Here is a 17941-nt window from a genome sequence, read left to right as displayed (position 1 = left end):
ACCAATGTGCCAAATTGAAGACCGATCCTTGCAATCCCAAACTCCACAGAAATGTCAACTTCTTCAATGGGATAATCTCTCCAGCAAAATAAGCAGGGAAAAAAAAATATGGAACTGGACAAAACTGACAAAAAAGTACCTTAACTGTCACGCTCTGGCATTAATGCACAATTACTTTTTTCAATAAGCCTTACATTAATTTCAGATAGACTGCACAGTCTCAAAAGTTGTTTTGCAGTCTGTGGGAAGCAGAATAAACATCTCCTCCCACCTGGAACTGGGCCAAGCACGATATTTTTGTCAGTGCCACACACAGAAAGCAGAATACCAGTTGGATTGTCTGGCTTTGCACATTTTCCATGTGTAGTTCAAAGTTTACTACTAATATTAAGCCAGGTGAGTCACAGCTGAAGGGATAAAAAAAGCCACAAAAGACTAGCTCTATTTCAGGCACCAACTCAGGAAATGCTTGAATGAGACAGAAACTCCCATCTTTTCCAAGGTAGGAAGAAGTTCTAAAAAGCTACACCCTACAAATGAGATTTAAAGTATAAACTCCCATTTCTTTAATCATTCCTTCATTTTACCTTGTTCAGCTCAGCCAACTAACAATTAATATTCCTTCCAAGTCTAATATACCAATCCAGAAGGCTGAACCTCAGTAGATAGCCCCAGGGAACCATCAACTACATGTCCCTGAACAGCTAGGAGCCAGGTCACTCCTCCCTTTGCAGCCAAACTAACACAGCCTTAGCACTAACTAATTGGTGTGGAGTGAGGCACCTCATAAAGGACCACTTCTATTGCTTTATCCTAACATGCTACCCACAGTGCTGACTCAGTACTGTGATTGATATCAAATTCTCAAGTGGTTAAAATATTTGATAAGATCAATATTCATTTGAACTGTGCACTCCCATCTGCTAAGTGGACTGCAGGCATAAATACTAATGTTTAATTACTTATTAGTCAATCCTCCCCCAGGTTTTACTTTCCAATCTATTTACCTCTGTACAGAGCCTACAAACAGTCAATCCAGGGATGTTAAATATTTGGCCAAAAATATCTTCTTCAGGTTACTGAAGTCTGGCTTTGGTAAGCTCTATGAATCTGATGCCTCTCTTCCTCAGCTACTACAGAAAACACCTGTCTTAGAGATGGTATTGCTAAGAAGTTGCAACCTCAAAGTTGAGTTGCAAAATGGAGTCCAGAGGAGTTTAAGCCAAGAAAGCCAGCTGCTTATCTGTAAAGTAATGGACTTTTACTTTTTAATAAAAAATAATGTTATTAAAAATGTCATTTTGATCCAGCATTGATACCACCTCAAAAGTAAGAGTGTCAAGGAAATTTTAATAAAAATGCACTAGCCTCTTTATAGACACTTCTGCTTCTTTACTGTTCGGTGTGGCCTATCATCATTTTCCTACATGCAGCTTAAGAATTCCTTTAATTACACTCACTCATCCCAGGAAGAAGAGATCAAATCCACAACAAGAAAAATATAATAGGCCACACCACAGCCAAAGATTTTGAGACCTCATTATTTACTTTAAACTTTCCACCTACTGCAAAGCTCTATTTGATCTTTCTTATAAAAATTAAGAGTATACTAAAGAAATAAAGAGGACAAAAATGCAAACATTCCAGACACCTAAACCCAGACATACCAAATATTCATGTTTATGTGTTTCTGCCACTTAAGTGCTTTGCAGTCAAGTAATGTATTTTGACATTGTCCAAATGGCACATATATAACACGGCCCTGTTGTGAAACTGATTTTACTCAATTTAGAAAACAACATTGCCTGCTAAATGCACTGGTGCACCTGAAAATGCATTCTAAACCATGCCTACACTAGCAAGTAATTATTTTATCAAAATGTCTGGTGTTCCAGCCTCTGTACCAGCAATTTTGTCTGGTCTTTTACACCATCTGTTCTCACTATATGTAACTGGTTTCAATCTTTCTGAAAGACCAATTCTTATACCCTATTAGGGTTTGCAACTTGCTTGATGCACCCTAGATGCAGGGCATCCATTCTGCATTTTTGCAAATGAGTGCAGATTGGAATCCAATAAAACGACCTTTTGCAAATCTATCTCTGTTGTGCACAACAGAAATGAGTGATCAGGGCATTTCCTTCAAAACTTTGCTACTCCTTGGAACTACTGCATTAATGTGGACGTGACTCTTAGAATAGAAACTTCTATTTTGTTTGGCAGTTGTTCAAACTAATGAATAGCATTTACTGGTATTCAAGCAGGGCTGCAGTGTAATCTCATGCACTCATCAAATTCTGAGTAGAAGACCCCAGAGGTGCCCTAACAATTATGCAACCCAGCACAGACCACACTTTATCCCAAGTCTCACAGAACAGGTCATAAAAACCCAAATACTCATCATGAATATCCAGGCCACCCTCTTAACTAACCATAGTCCAGTGAGACAGCTTTCCACATATGCTGTTTTGAAAAACCTTGGTATGTCACCTTGACTTGTACTGCTTTGGGCTCACTTGCATTTGCTGTGTGATGTATTAGATAAGTGCATGTAGAAGAATAGCCAACACCAATGAAAAGGTCTCTGTCAATAGGTCCAAGCTAACCTCTTCCCTGTATAGCATACCCCAGATGTGGGAAGATGGATGGAGCATCTGTGGAGGCGAATACTTTACTTTAGACACAAGCAAGGCAATGTGATTGTCAAAATCCTGTTATATGTTGTTGAAGTTTATACCTTAAGGTTCAGTGAAGCTAATGAGTTGAAGGGTGTAGTAGAAACTCTGTCTCATCTGAACAGAACACAGAGGAAAAAAGCACCATTCTCATCCTTCTGTGAGAGGGAGCAAGTTTCACTTTTTTCTATCTCAACTTCCTGTGTACATAAACTAAAGTTAATTATACACTTAACCACCTCCTTTGGATGTTGTGAAAATTAGTTAATGTTTAGAAAGCAACAATGTAAAGCACTTAAGTAAGTATTAATTATTATCAGATAGCATTATGTTGCCCACATTTTGTTTTCCTGTCCTCATTTAGTGCCTTCCATCTACTGCTGTTGACTCCCCATGATTTAACTTCCTTCTGTGACTTTAAAAAAAGTAGTTAAATAAGTACAAATTCTAGTGTTCTTTACAGATTGTCAGCTGTAGCACATATTTAAATATCAAGTATAGTTGATGGAACCAGTAATTTTTTTTCAACTAAGAATTTGCTTAGTAATTACTAATCAGCTTGCAAGGCAAATATAATGGGAGAAAATAAATTTAAACTCTGTGTTTCAAGTTTGTGCCATTATATAAAAAGACTACCCTGCTAAATAAGTAAGGCTCTGTATTTTTGGAGTGAGATGAAAGAAACATTACAAGTAACTAATAATTCTGTGTTGCCATTTACCTCTAATCTATAATTAAACTACATACTTCAAATATACATCTTAGTCTAACTAAGGTTTAACAGGGTCAGTAAAATGGGCTTTCTGGTAAAGCACTAATCTGTGCCAAGGAAACCAGTAATAGTCATCCCCTTTGGCTGTTATATCTGATTAAAAGTCAGACTTGTCTCTGCTGACTGAGCAGAAGAAAAGGATGTTAGAATCAAGCAGCTTCAATAACAAAGTACACACATTCTTATTGAAAATAAATTACTGAAGTAACAGCTGCAAGCATTGCAGGAGCTACTGAAAATTGAAGTATTTGCTGTTCATGTTCCACAGCCTATGTAACTGTGTGCAATTTGCCTTTTCAGCATGGGCACTGCATTCCCCAGAATGAAACATTCTTTCTATGGCCAGATATTCTCAACTCTGATTGTCCAGTATGAGACATGCTGTTTCACAGTTGAGATACACAGGAAATTTGCTAACAAAATTCAATGCCTATGATTGTCAAGACAATTACGTGAGTTAGCAAACAACAGCTTTCTAAGGCAGAGACAGAAGATGCAGTGGGTTTGCTTACTTTTCTTGGAGAAAAGTTTCTTTCTTTGTCTGATGTGGCTCAGTTTATATTCATTATCTTCGCAATTGCAGTCTTCGCTATTCCTGTTGTAATACTTGGGCAAAACATTGGCGGTGCCTTTGCCGTTGCTTGCGGCTGCCAAGTCTGCCATTCCCTTGCACTTGTGCAGCTTGAGTTTTCCACTAGCATCTTCCACACACTGCCATTTCTGGAAGAAAAAATTTGGTTATTAAAAATCTGTCCTAACTGTGGTCTGTCTCACGGCCAGCTGCAGCTATTTTATCAGATATTCCTTGTAGTAAAATGGGGCTCGCCTATCACCTATTATCATACCAGATTTTTGCAATCTTCCATTTTCAGACAAAACAGCAACTCTTCAGAACACCATTGCATTTGTTTCTGAGTTTGCCTCTTGGAGGTAGAACAATTGAAATTTCTTTTAAAAATCAATACTACAGCTAAAACCATGAAAGTGGTAAGTGACAACTTTCAGAAGCATAACTGCAGCATAAACCAAGGACATTCAAGCCATATCCTAATCCTGAGAGCCTCATTATAACTCTCAGCATAGTAGGACCAAAACCTTCCAGCTTTATGGAAGCCCTCCAGATAGACTCATATACTGACTTGGTTGGACCTTAAAGACCATCTCGCTCCACCCCCCCCGCCATATGCAAGGGGACACCTTTCACTAGATCAGGTTGTTCAGAGCTCCATCCAGCCTGTCCTTGAACTCCTCCAGGGTTGAAGTGTTTTCCAGGATTGCCCTACAAAAGTGCCTGTTTCTCTTCAATGGCCTTTCTAAGGGTCAGATTAGCTGTAGAAGTCCTCAGCTGCATGATTTATCTCCATCTTGAGTGGTTTTAATACCTTTTTCCCTTCAACACACTTGGGCTTGACTTGTGAGGGTGAGCTGCACTGGATGTCTGAAGTGAGAAATCCCTCCCTCTCACACTCAAACTAGAGAAAATACTGTTCCCTATCTCCAATTCACTCACTCAAGTCCTGAAGTAACTTGCTCACAATTCCTCCACACTGCTGTCAGAGCTGTACCAAGGGCAAAGGAATTTAGCTGCCTTCAACCTGGCACAGAAGTTTTACCCACTTCTCAGGTACATCACAAAATTATTTCACTTACTCCTTAATTTATCAACACTTTGCTAGCTACAGAGGCTTAGAGACACATAAAAACCCCCTTACAGTAGCAGTTGCTACTGCTTTAAAAAAAGTTTCTCAGAAACACTCAGCTTCTTGTTGAGTCTTGAAGAAGTGTTCCTCTTCTTCCCTATTACAAAATCCTGTAAGTCAGTTCTTCCAGGACTCACTGGAATATTGAGGATTTTCCAAATAAAAGAACAGAAATAAAACCAGCAGCATCTTCTGGGCAAGATGATATTTTACAGCAGCCTACAGCTCTATGAGGGAGACTCAGCCACTTCAGTTTGCACAGCAAGGTGTGCAAAGGCTGGGACAACAAAGCGTATATTTTCTGTTGACATTCACTCCATTGTTTGCAGGACAGCAAAATAAGAAAACAAGATCACTGTGCTTTTATTATCAGACTTTAATAGGAGTCAAAAGTGAAGTCGCCAGTTACAGCACATTTACCTTTCACTGTGGCAGAACCTCTCATTTAAAATGATCAATTTTATGGTGTGCCCACTGATATCCTCAGACACCTGGATGCCAAATCTCCTGAGCTGTATCTGTGTTCAGCCTCCTGTACAGCCCAAGCCTTGCTCTGATGCAGATAAATGCAGCTTAATTTACAGCACAATGAATCAGGAAACCAAGGAGAGACACTGACAGTAAGATCTTTGCATGACTATGTTCATCTGTAAAGCAGTACATATTTACCTAGATTCAATAACAAATTAATATCTGAAGAACAAATTCCTCTCTTACTTTTATAAATGCCTAACACTGATTGATGTGCATACAGACTGAGGTTTCAACTAAAAGTTATTTTATGAGAATAAGCAATGCTTTCTTTCACAACTAAAAGAGATGGAAAAATGTTTGTTGCTGTTTCCCACTTAATCTGAACATTATTTTTGAAAAATACATTTTCAAAATACAAACTACATTTTCTGCTCAGTAGAGCTCTATGCTCTAGGTACATTTTAATACATGAAAAATGAAGTTTCAACAGAGGGAAAGTTCAGTGTCATGATGAGAATTACTGCAAGTAGTCTGACGTGTGGCCAAAAAAAATTTTTTCTCTATTTCTTTCATGTCTTGTCAAGAGACTGATGCTAAATTTTCCCCTAGAGGTGAACTGGAAAAAATTCTTTAGTTTTTGGTGCAGCTGTATGCTACAGTGAAAACATCTTAAAGACTTCACTGAAGGGCACTTTGTATGCATTAACAGGCCCCACTGCTGAATGACTGCAGTGCAGATCTACCTAAATTATATTAGAAGCAAACACTGAATACATGGCCGGGGGGGAGCAGGGCATGGTGTGAGGGTAGGAGAGCAGGGGAAGGAAAGTCTCAAGCCTTTACTTTTTTCCCCAAAACAGGTATCGGCATCTGTATGAATATGTTTGGGATTCAACAGCTTATCCTTGCTCTACTTGTAGGTCCAAAAGCAAATTCACTAGGTTGATATCATGGCTCTATCAGCTGCAGTCATTTCTACTTAGGGGAAGAGGGCAGGAATTGCAAGAAAAATGTGAAAACCTCTCTTAACCGTTAGGAAGCTTTAAATGCTGCTAATTCTGGCATTTGAAATTGCTTTCTAGTGCACAGCAGACCATCTGTTCTGTGGAGAAGGACCTGGGGAGTCCTGGTGGACAATAAGTTCTCCATGAGTCAGCAGTGTGTCTTGGGGGCCAAGAGTGCCAACGGTGTCCTGGAGTGTGTTGTCAGTTCCCTGAGCTGGTCCTGCCTCTCTGCTCAGCCCTAGTGAGGCACATCTGGAGTTCAGTTCTGGGCTCTCCCCTGGAGAGATTCCAGAAATATCTGGACACAGTCCTGTGCTGTGTGCTCTAGAATAACCCTGCCTGAGCAGGGTGGTTGGAAGAGATGACCCATGTGGTCCTTTCCAACCATTATGCAATTCTATGATCATGCATATACCTGTGGAAAACTCTGAAAGGAACAAAAACATTTTTTAAGAGATAATCACTTAATCAATTAAATCTCTATATGAATAACTTCAGAGTAACCCAGAGATACTTTGGCTCACAGGTAGACATGATAACTATCAAGCAGCAAAACATAATTATTTATAAATAGTGGATTAATGCAACTGTCAAGAAAACTAAAAGCCCTTAGTTCACCACCTACCTGCCCCAAACTTTTCAGATATTTTCTTTATTAGGGCAAATGATATGTTCTTAAATCAAGACCTCTTGCTTGTAACACCTCAAAAGCATGAAGTCCTGAAAGAGAGGGGAATTTAACACCAACCAAAACTCAGTGGAAAACCCAGACTGCTCCACAATCTTCATCCCAGCTCATATCAAAATTCCAAGTGAAGAACCTGTCTTTCCTCCTGCAAAGCATGGCAGAACAGCTACTCAAACCATCACAGAAATAGCTTTTGCAATAGATCCTGAAGTGTATCAAGCTCACATTGTGCAAAACTTTCCAGTTACCTCCTTTTAACATCAAAGCTGTTCCAGCTGGAGACTTCCCACCATCCTCAGGCCAACTTAGTTGCTGTGCTCATGCTTTCTGTCACCAGCTGTGCTATGCTTGTTCTGATGCTTCTGCTTCATCCCCTATCCACACTTCCTATTGCATAGCTCATGCTACCCAGCTATTCGCTTGCAAAGCAGAAAGTCTGGGCTCTATTAGTTTAACAGGCAAGTTGTTGGCAGTGAACAGAAATCTCGTTCAAATGAACACTGCAAAGGAAGAAAAAAATCAAACCACACTTTGAAACATGCTCTCTCCAGCCTAAACTATCTGCTATACGTATCCAAGACTAAATTAAGACTACAATATCTATGAAACATGAATCTTAATGGCAACAGATGTAGACTGAACAGGTGCCTTGCTCCCTTCCAGTAACACTATTTACCTTGAACATGCAAATTACTCATTAGCAGAAAAAGACATATTGTATTTTTCTGTGTGTTAAAAACTTATTATTTTCTTCACAGCCCTTATCACCATGAAGTGGGTTTTGCATTATTGTCTTCTTACCATTACAGCAATCACAGATTCAAAGTCACTATCTGAAGCCCCAATCAGAAATAAATAGCCATGACTTTCCCTGTATGATTTTTTCCTACAATTCACTCATTTCCTTCAGTGAATGTCTCTCAATTGACACTTCTTTCTTTGAGGGAAAAATAGCCAATTATGTAAGTCTTGCTAGGAAATATTCCATTGAAACAGGTATCCTTCAGAGCTAAGCCCTAATTCACCATTCTGTGTCTCTCAGCAGCTGGTTTTTGCTGGTTTTGTGTTTTTTGGTGTGGGGTTTTTTTTGTTTTGTTTTTGTTTGTTTGGGTTTTTTTGTTATGCCAAAGAGATTCCATCTTATTTTACAGAAAAGTTAAAAGTGAAACAGTTTGATCACTGAGGTGCCAGCAAGGCTCCCTAACGGCTCTAAGAATCCAAGTTTCTATAGCACAATAAGTTCTTCTGTCTTTGCCAAGAACCTGAGAAAAACACATCAGTAATATCAGTCTTTATGCAGTTGCTTTCTGAACCCAGTGTTGGGTTCAGATGGTGAACATTAGATGGTGAGCTCCATTAGATTGTGAGCTACAGACAAACTGTTTTAATGGCTAAAAATAGAGTAACTTCCAGTCTAATTGATTCATGAGTAGTCAGGATACAATTTTTTTCCTTTTATGAAATCGTAGATTTACAGTTTAGTTACCTCTTCTTTGCTGTGGTTTGCTCCTTGTGTTACTTTCCATTGGGCTAATGAGGACAAAGTAACAAAATCCAGAGAGCCACACACAAGACCTTACTCTACAACAAGTTCTGTTGTTTTTGCTGGCAGCTTCTCCTATCGCTCAGATGGTACTAGGTTCAGGGAACAGACAACTTGAATTGACCATTGTTTGTCTCATACACGTTATTACTTCTCTGTTCTAGCTGACTTAAAAAAATCAGTTCATATCTTCTTCACAACATCTCTCCAATTCATGCAGTCAGACCTCTCTCTTCTCGGCTATTTTTTATTTGATTATGCCCAGTTCCTTAGTTCTTCCCAAGTGGTATTACTTCCTTAACATTTTAACATTTTTGCTGGGTTCGCCTCTTCCTCCGGTACCTTATTCCTACTCATCCACTGGTAAAGGATTGTTTGGTTTCCTCTACTTCATGGTATCAGTATGTAAATGAAGACCACTGCCTGGCTTTCATTCCAATGTGACATAATTTCATTACACTGACTCACGATTTTTAGAGATTTGGGCCACTGAACTCTCAGCTCAATTTCAGTTGTCACACACTACATACCACTCAAACTTTCAAATTATTAGATAGATGAACAATATATTGACAGAATGTTTTGAGGACTTTGTAATGCCACAAACTGCAGCCAACATGAGGCAGGTGGGACAATCACAAATGAAGAATCAGGTATTCAGCTAATTTTAAGATTACAGTTATATAATTAATTCACTATTACTATAATAATTGGGTCATGGTATCAAATGGTTCCAGCTGCTGCATTAGGCATTGCACAATCTAAGAAGTCAGTGCAGCTTTAGCAGAAATTACATTAGTTGTGAAGGAAAAAACAGCAGCAACAAAAGGGGAATTAATTTTTTTGAGGTTCCAAACTAAACCTCTGAGACTGAAGCCAGTTTCCTGACCTCCAGTAGTCTTTTAACTAAAGTACATCACTACCCATATAAGGATATTTGTAAAAGCTGGGGTTTTTATTAAATTTTGGTGTCAATTTCAGCAAGCTACATACAAAAGCTAATACTGTAATGACAAGAAGTTAATAAACCTCTTACCTAGAAATGCAAATTTCTTGAGTTTGTGAAGCAACAAACAAAAAAAAAATCCAGTAAGTAAAATAGCCTCTGAAAATCATTACAGGCTATTTCTAATTCAAGGAGGAAAACACTTTTGTTAATTACAGTTCCTCATAGGAATGCAATCCTCAGATAACAGCCTTAATAAATCATCATTTTAATTTTCATTGTTTTTTTCCTCCTAATTTTATTGGTTCCAGGGCTGATAAATTTTTTAATGTTTGAAGTTATCAGCAAGTCATTTCTTGCTGTAGTCACAGATTAAGAATTTGATTCTGAAAGTTGATCATGTGCAACTTGTTCTAAAGTTCAGGAACTCCAAAGATCTGCTGAAAGTGCTATTGAAGTTATCTGGACTCTAGCTGGCTTGATATATGTCACTTACCAAGAGAACTTAAATTATTTCATAACCTCAATATATCTCTGCTAGCAAGAGAACTTAAATTCTTTCATAACCTCAGTATATCTCTGCTAGCAACAAAAGTACCAATAAACCACAAAAGATGGGAAGAAAGTTTTGGATCTGTCTAATTTTTAAAAATATTCCTTCCAAAACCTGACACTGCTTCCTAGGTCTGGTTGATACAACCTCAAGCTACAGTGGCCTCAGAAAAAGGAGAAAATATAAGCAATTTTTTTCCTATTTCTCCTCCCTTGGCACTAAGCAATGGCTAATAATGCTTGTGGTGGATTCAGGAATATGATGTAGTTCCTTTTCTGAACTTACAAAGAAGGCACACACTGATCAGAATAGTTTTCATCACTGGTATGCCAAGTTATGTGAGAGAACTTGGGGGCAGCAAGCAAGTAAAGCATGTGCTTTTATTTATGGTATCATCAGACCAGTTACAAAAGAGAGTAGCCCTTCATGATCCTGGTATAGTACAAAGCGATTGGAGGGAACACTCTGTGTCAAACCTTTCATCTGCAGAACACTTGAAAGAAACAAAGTGCAAACATTTGCATTTTGAATGTTATCCTGTGAAAACTGTCGTATAAAATGATACTTCTAATGTTATTTAAAGGCAATTTCTACTTGTATCAGATTTGCATGTAAATAAAGCTTTGAAAATAAAATGTATTTGAAAAGGAAATAATGTTAAATCAGGCAACTATTTCTCTTCAGGAGTTAGCAGTATTATTGTACTATGCCAGATCCTGCTAAAGAAAAAATATTTTAATTTTTGGAATTCTTACATGTACAGCATAGATTCCCTATAGCAATCAGCACTGCTGCGGGTATTGCATGTTTATCAAATGTGCACAAAACTGGCAACTCACTTAAAGGGAGATTTTGTGCAGCCCTTGTTATGATACTGTGGTGTTACTGGGAATACTCTACAGAGCAATGCTGGTATCATAATTGGCTTCCACAAAAGCACATTAATGCAGGTTACTAGATAAAAATGGGTCAGCTTCCACTCACCAGCCAGCTTCGGATGAAAGACCAAACTACACTAAAAAGAAAAAAAAAGTGTGGAAGCCATTAGGTAATAGGATATTTTTTTTTTCTTTTTTATTTCATGTGGGAAGAGTTCATCTCCTTTAAATCCCTGAATATAAATGCTGAGCTGCTCTTTCATCTGATTCTACAGTCACCCCTTGTTGGATGCAAAGAACTAACACACACCAAACCCTAATAACTGAAAAACAAAACATGGCAACACACAGATTCCCACTGCTCTCAGAAGAATTTACATATATTAGCGATGCAAAAAAATTTCCACTTAGTGGGCTGTGAAACAAGGTTTTAGACACTATGAATAGCTTCTTCTCCATGATCTTGGTACTCTCTTATCAAAACAAATACAGGTTAATGAGGGTGAAAAATTTTCAAAAATCACTTTGTGGCAATAGACCTGTATTGCATGCTCACAAAGCAGAATTTCAAATTCTCCACCTTACATTCAAAGATTTATTTCCCTCTCCTTTCTTTACCTCTCTTTTAAACTCTGCCCTTGTCTCTTGTCCTTCATTCCCCTCCTGGGTCTTTGCTTTCCATTTGTGCTTCTTGTCTCCTGCTCACACTTTACATTCCCTGACAAATCAGATTTCTCCGTGCATGGAATAGCAGGTCCCCAAAACTTGTTTAAGTCAAAAGAAAGAGCCCCAGTGACTTCAGCAAGCTTTCAACTAATTCTGACCCAGAGAGGTATTTATCAGGATACAAAAATTCACTTTTCATACTCCAAGTACTGTTAAATAGAGTGTCCTGCAGGATCAGAAGACATCTGCTAAATAACCATTGCATCTGCATAACATCAACTCCCCAAGGCAGTGGTATGTTATTAGCTTGGGCTCATTCTACTTACTGTGCAGAACTATGAACAGCATCAGCAAACAGACAACACCCATTTGTCATTTGAGAAGTTAGTCTTCCTTCACTCTGAAGAGATTTTGGGCGCACCCGCATTTAAACACAATTTATCTTCAAAGAAGCACATTCATCTCCCAGTATTCCTATTGTGTAGACAGACTACTAGGACGTAGTCTCTAGAGTAGAGGTTAGAAGGATTGAGATTCCCTTGAGAGCCCTTCACAGATTTTAATTGACTTGATTGTTTGGCAATTTTTCCTGATGTCCAACATAAATTTCTTTTTTTGCTCAATTTCATCCTATCCCTTCCTATTATGCCTGACCGAACTGCTCAAAACAATTCTTCTCCTCTCTGTCTCCTGACAATAAGGATATAGCACAAGCATCTCTTATTAGCACATCTATAATGCAGAATTTATTGGTAATTTTGACTATGGAGTTGACATTTTATACTTCTCTTGAAAAGAAAATAGTGATGGGAAAACAAAAAATGTTATGTTTCCCCATCCTACTTACTGGATAATGTTGTAGTAGAAAAAAAAAAAAAAAAAACCACCTTTCCTTCCAGTTCTTCAAATGACATTGCAAATTCATAAAACAGTGGCTTGCTCCCATTCAGCTAAAATTTCAGCTAAAGACTTCTTATGACAATAAGATACTGCATATAGTATTCTTTTAAGTTTAGTATTTTTACAAAGAACAGAAGATTATAATTGCTCTGTGTACTCAATCTGACATAGAAGCCACAGGAGGAAAAGAACACCTGGACAAGTTTTATACATATAAATTGGATCCAAACACCTAAGGAACAATGGACTCATTTCACAGGTACATTGAACTACATGATCAGTAGAGCTAGAAGTATGGAGTCTGGCCTTTGACAGTAAATAAATTAACTACTGCAGCCTAAGTAGCCCATTACTGGCTATAGCTTGGTAAGTCATTTATATCATGTCTGGAAGAACAGTTATATTCCACAGACTAACTTACTTTGACAGCCCTCTGGGCTGCCGGAATATGAGGTAATGCCAGTGTGATAACAGACATATTAGCATGTGGACCCATTTACCTTCACCCCTTTGTTCACAGAATGTGTTACAGTCCTTGGAAAGGGGTTCTCTGTCCCACACCTGCATGAGAGAGCTATGACACAGAGTCAATTTTGCCAAGAGTGGTGAACACTCTGGAGATAGCCATACTTTGCTTTTGCACTGCCCTGTTAAACTCACAAAATCCTCTCCTGTGCATGTCAAGACCATGTATTGATACTACCCTAATTTTTTCCCATTAATTTCTTCTATGTCACTTGTATGTAAAGTGAACATACTGTCATATCTGCCCAAAACAGTTATGCAACAAGGGAAATTACAGTCAATGAGCTTTATGCCCACATACACACAGCCTGCCTCCAGTCATAATCGCATGTGTGTTTTCCCAGTGTGTTTTTGTTAAGAGGAGGGATATATATACTGAGTTAACAGAATTTTAGCTTTCCATTACTATATGTAATTAGTAGTAACTAATTACAAGTAACAACAACAAAATGAATTAAAGAGAGAATTTGAAGCAAAGCAAGCTATATATATTTTAAAAGGCCAATCAGTTATGTACATTGTGGCTTCTCATCACTAATGAATCCCAAACCACATCCTCTTTGAGAAATAAAACATTGAGAGAGCCTAGGCAGTTTTCTTAGTGGTAGTCAGGAATCAATACAGAACACTTGAATCAGCAATTTCTTGACTGACAGTCAATCTCAAAAATGCTGTAATAAAGATTTGAGCAAAGGTTACAGAACCAGCTATTTGATTTATATGCTGGCATTGATGATGAGGTGAAGAACATTGACACAATGAAGGTGTTGAGCTTAGCCCAATTACAACTGCTTTCTTGCAGTCTGGGGTAACAATACCCTACCTGGCCAAGCTGTTCACAAGCTGTTTGATACTCAGCTCGCTGACAGAGGTCTTTCACACGCTGGTATTTGGGTAGAAAGTTTTCTTCTTGGGCATCTACCTTCTCGTTCTCCCTTTTATGCAGCAATTTACTGGAAAAGAAAAAGAAATTATTCTTACATTAACTCCAACACACAAATACAGTTAGCTGAAAAGACTTAGATAAGTAGTCATTTTCAGAGTCCGTATCACCTCTGGTAGCCAAAACTTAACAGTCCAGTAGAAACTGTCTAATAACACACAAGTTATTCATGTCCTGCTCTCAGGGAGCATACAAAAACATATAAAATCAAGACACTGTGTTACATGCCTGAGTGACAGGCAGTGACAACTGTCAATATAGAGAGACCACATCACATTCTACAGTGCTGTACTTTGCAAACCCCTAATGCCCTCATTTATCTACTAAGGCAGAGGTGCAGAGGGAATGACTAGCAGATGAAGATGCAGAGAAGAAGGGTTGTTCATAATCCTGTGATACAAGCAGGAGGGTAGGGGACAGTAGCTAAGAGCAAATTGGGATGCCTTCCCATTCTCTCAATCCAAGGAAATTCCCCTTCTCCCACCACAAGAGCACATTTATGCAGGCTGTAGGCAGAGGCCATCCATTCCCTCCAATCAAACAATCACTGCCATTAGGCATACTGCAGCTGTGTCCCTGCTGGCACAGCTAAATGGCTTTAGACTGCAGCAGAGTGCTGCTTTGGCTTTAGATATTCAATATCTTTCTATTTAAAAAGACTAGGCTTTGTGATTAACACTTTCCTTACCCTCTTTCCACGAGGAATGAGTCTCTCCATACCTTCATCTTTTTCTTTAAATGAAACCTAGGAGGAAACAAGGAGGAGAGGAAGACACAATTCCCACAAAACCAGTAACCAAGTTACGCCCCAGTTTTCTCTCCCACCCCTAATTCCAACAAGAAACATGTCACATAACCGCACAAGAGGACATCCAGCTCTATGAACCAGAAACATATGGCTCTCCACTGAAAACCACAGGACATATTTCTCTCACAGGAACTAAATCCACAACAGGTTTACACAGGACAATTTCTTCAACTTAAATGTGTTGAAGGCACAAGAGATTAACTGAATTTTCCTTGTTCACAAAGGATCACAAATTAAAACAGGATTTCCTGACTCAAATTTGGGCTCTTACTATGCACCTATCCAATAAGTATCTTATTCTAAAGCAGCTGCTCCAGTCCCCCTTTCCCTCCACCCAGCTACATGTAAAGCAAATAGTTATCCTTCCCTTTTTCTGCTGATTTTCTCTTGCAAGCATTCTCCAGCAAGTCTAATTCTCTTCCTCAGTGTTTTTCCAATGAAATTACTGACAGAAAAACTTAAATAAAAGCTGCAGTTTTTAGTGCTAGCCTGTCTTTATATTATAGTCTGATACACAACCATCGCCTTCAATTATTTTACTATTTATTCAGTATGAAATGCTTTACTACAAATGATGCCATGAAGACATTTAAATCTAAAACCTAAATAGCTAAAGACCTTCATGTGGAGCCCTCTCACTTCTACATAGACTACATTTAGTATATACATATGCCATGCATGCCATACATCTAGAATATGAACAAACCAAAATGAAAATAAATAACTGAAGTGAGTTGTATATGCCAAATAGTCTTCAGACTTTCCCGTGAATGATGTACTCAGCTAGATGGTGACTGTATTATATTTTCCTTTAAATTTTCTGCATGCGGCTGAACACTTGCTCAGTCTCTTGTACAAACACATGCATGTTTTCATGCAACATTTTCATTTCTTACCTATTTACCGGTCTCTCAGAATCCATCAGCTTTAGAATGGATTTACCATCCATATCAGATGGAATATCCAATCCAGCAATATCTAGAATTGTAGGTGCGAGATCAATATTTAACACAATGTGAGGATTCCTGGAAAAAACATAGGACAAATCAGTTTAAGGTCTATACAATAATACCAAGCAACTCCAGTTCCCACAGAGTCCAAGGACCTGAAAAGGCTTATTTTGTGACACTTGGAAATAAAAGAGGTTAATTCCCTTTTCCATGAAGGGAATTAACCTATAATATATAGATAAGTTGCATAACCTCAAGGAGACTAATACAAATATTTAAAACTTTATTACAGAGCATTTTTGAGAAAGCAAAGTAGTTAATAAGGTAAAAGTTAATTTTTGCACAAGACAGTTTAAAAACTGTTGGAAAAAAGTGATTGAGTGTCTTACAGAATCAAAATGCCTGCCAAATATGTTGATGACTTTCTTAAAAGTAGATTTGGCAGGTTTCAAAATAGAAATGAGTACTTCAGTTCCTATCACCATAGGCATGTTCTAAATAGAGTGTGAGAAATACATTGCTAGGCACTAGTAACAACTAAAAATGACTGTTAATTTACAGTGTGAGACAGAAAAAGGAAAAGGATGAAGAAAAAAGCAGCACAGGGGGAACAGTTATTAAGAAAAAAAGTGAGAAAATAACAGCTTGAACTACATGCTAACACTACATGCTACAGCACTAAGCATGTAGAATCACTGTGTTATGATGTGCAGGCACAAAGAAAGGATGGGACCAGATGGGCTGAAATAAATACTAGTGCTGAATTACAGCTCAAAACATAGGACAGAAAAAAGCTGTTAAAGTCACAATATTTACTGAGATACTATTTTAAAATTACTACATCTTTGAGAGAGTAAGCAAACAGGGCACTGACAAGAGCATAGGTGATGAATTACCTTTATGTACCTGATTTGATTTTAATTACTAATAATTATTATATAGCATATTTGGTAACTGAAATGAGAGGTTAGTAATGACTTGCTATGGTGATTGCTATTAAAATTTCCCTAGTACCAAAAGGGAGGCATAACAATTATTCTGCAGGAAAAACATAAGGTTCACAAAAAACCACAGATGTCTGAAGTTCTACCATTTAAAGAAAACCAGGCTGAGAGGGAAGATCAATTTATTATCTGATATATTCCCTCTCCAGGGTGTTTTATCCTGTTCTTTCTATTTGCTCTACTGTGACAGGCTCTGTTCTGTTAAGGCCCTGTCAAGGCTGATTCTTTCAATTCTAACAGAAACATGTTTTCATCTTCAGAAGCCTTCGAAAAATAAAATTCAGTGGGAAGGTTTCAGAACTTCTATGGATATCTGGATGCAAAGATCCTAGAACTACAGTAGACACAATGTGGCTGGTCTCTAGCGTTATATGTTGCAAACGTACTAGCTCAGTCACTTGGGCCATGTTAGCATTGACGCTCCAGGAAGATCAAAAACTGCAGTCAAAGTGAAAGAGAGAGTTTTTTAGAGGGCTATTCCAGCTCATTTGAAATTCTGGGCTGCTGCAGACAAAACTTGTTCAGTGCTGAGGTAATATGTTTAGTCTCAAGTAAGGAATCCCTCCCTGCTCTTTAGAGAATATTGTTCTTTTTCACATGCAAAACTGCTGAAAATAAACCAGAATCATGTGCAAGATCTACAGAATTTAACATTTTTCTGGTTTCAGATAACGTGAATCAATGAATTTAACCAGCATTTGGAATAAGAGGTCTTTAATAACTATTTGCTATCATATTAAATACTAGATCCATTCCTCTGTGGTGAAGAAAAAAATTGTGTGTGGAAGATTGTGCGTGTTAATTATGCTAAGTCATGCACACTGATATAAATATTAGGCAGCAATTTATGGCACTCTGTCCAAAATCATTACCTAAGTGCTAATATTTGCTATCTGAAATAATTGCTTAGAA

The 17941-nt window shown here is 38.0% G+C and overlaps 1 protein-coding gene across 6 annotated transcripts in view; it reads right to left on the bottom strand.

Moving 5' to 3' along the window:
* Positions 1-17941, bottom strand: part of SULF2 (sulfatase 2) — an 89343-nt gene that overhangs the window by 13377 nt on the left and 58025 nt on the right. For all 6 annotated transcript variants that reach the window (XM_030288584.4, XM_072917063.1, XM_030288583.4 and 3 more), the window contains 4 exons: positions 15972-16100; positions 14956-15012; positions 14148-14277; positions 3960-4167 (listed from right to left, as the gene is read on the bottom strand). In XM_030288584.4, coding sequence (XP_030144444.1) covers positions 3960-4167; positions 14148-14277; positions 14956-15012; positions 15972-16100 — 524 coding nt within the window. The remainder of the gene's footprint in view (positions 1-3959; positions 4168-14147; positions 14278-14955; positions 15013-15971; positions 16101-17941) is intronic.

This window comes from Taeniopygia guttata, chromosome 20, assembly GCF_048771995.1.
Source record: "Taeniopygia guttata chromosome 20, bTaeGut7.mat, whole genome shotgun sequence".
In the NCBI taxonomy this organism is placed as follows: Eukaryota; Metazoa; Chordata; class Aves; order Passeriformes; family Estrildidae; genus Taeniopygia; species Taeniopygia guttata.
The sequence above is the reverse complement of the archived record's forward strand: the minus strand, read 5'-3'. Positions and strand labels throughout refer to the sequence as shown.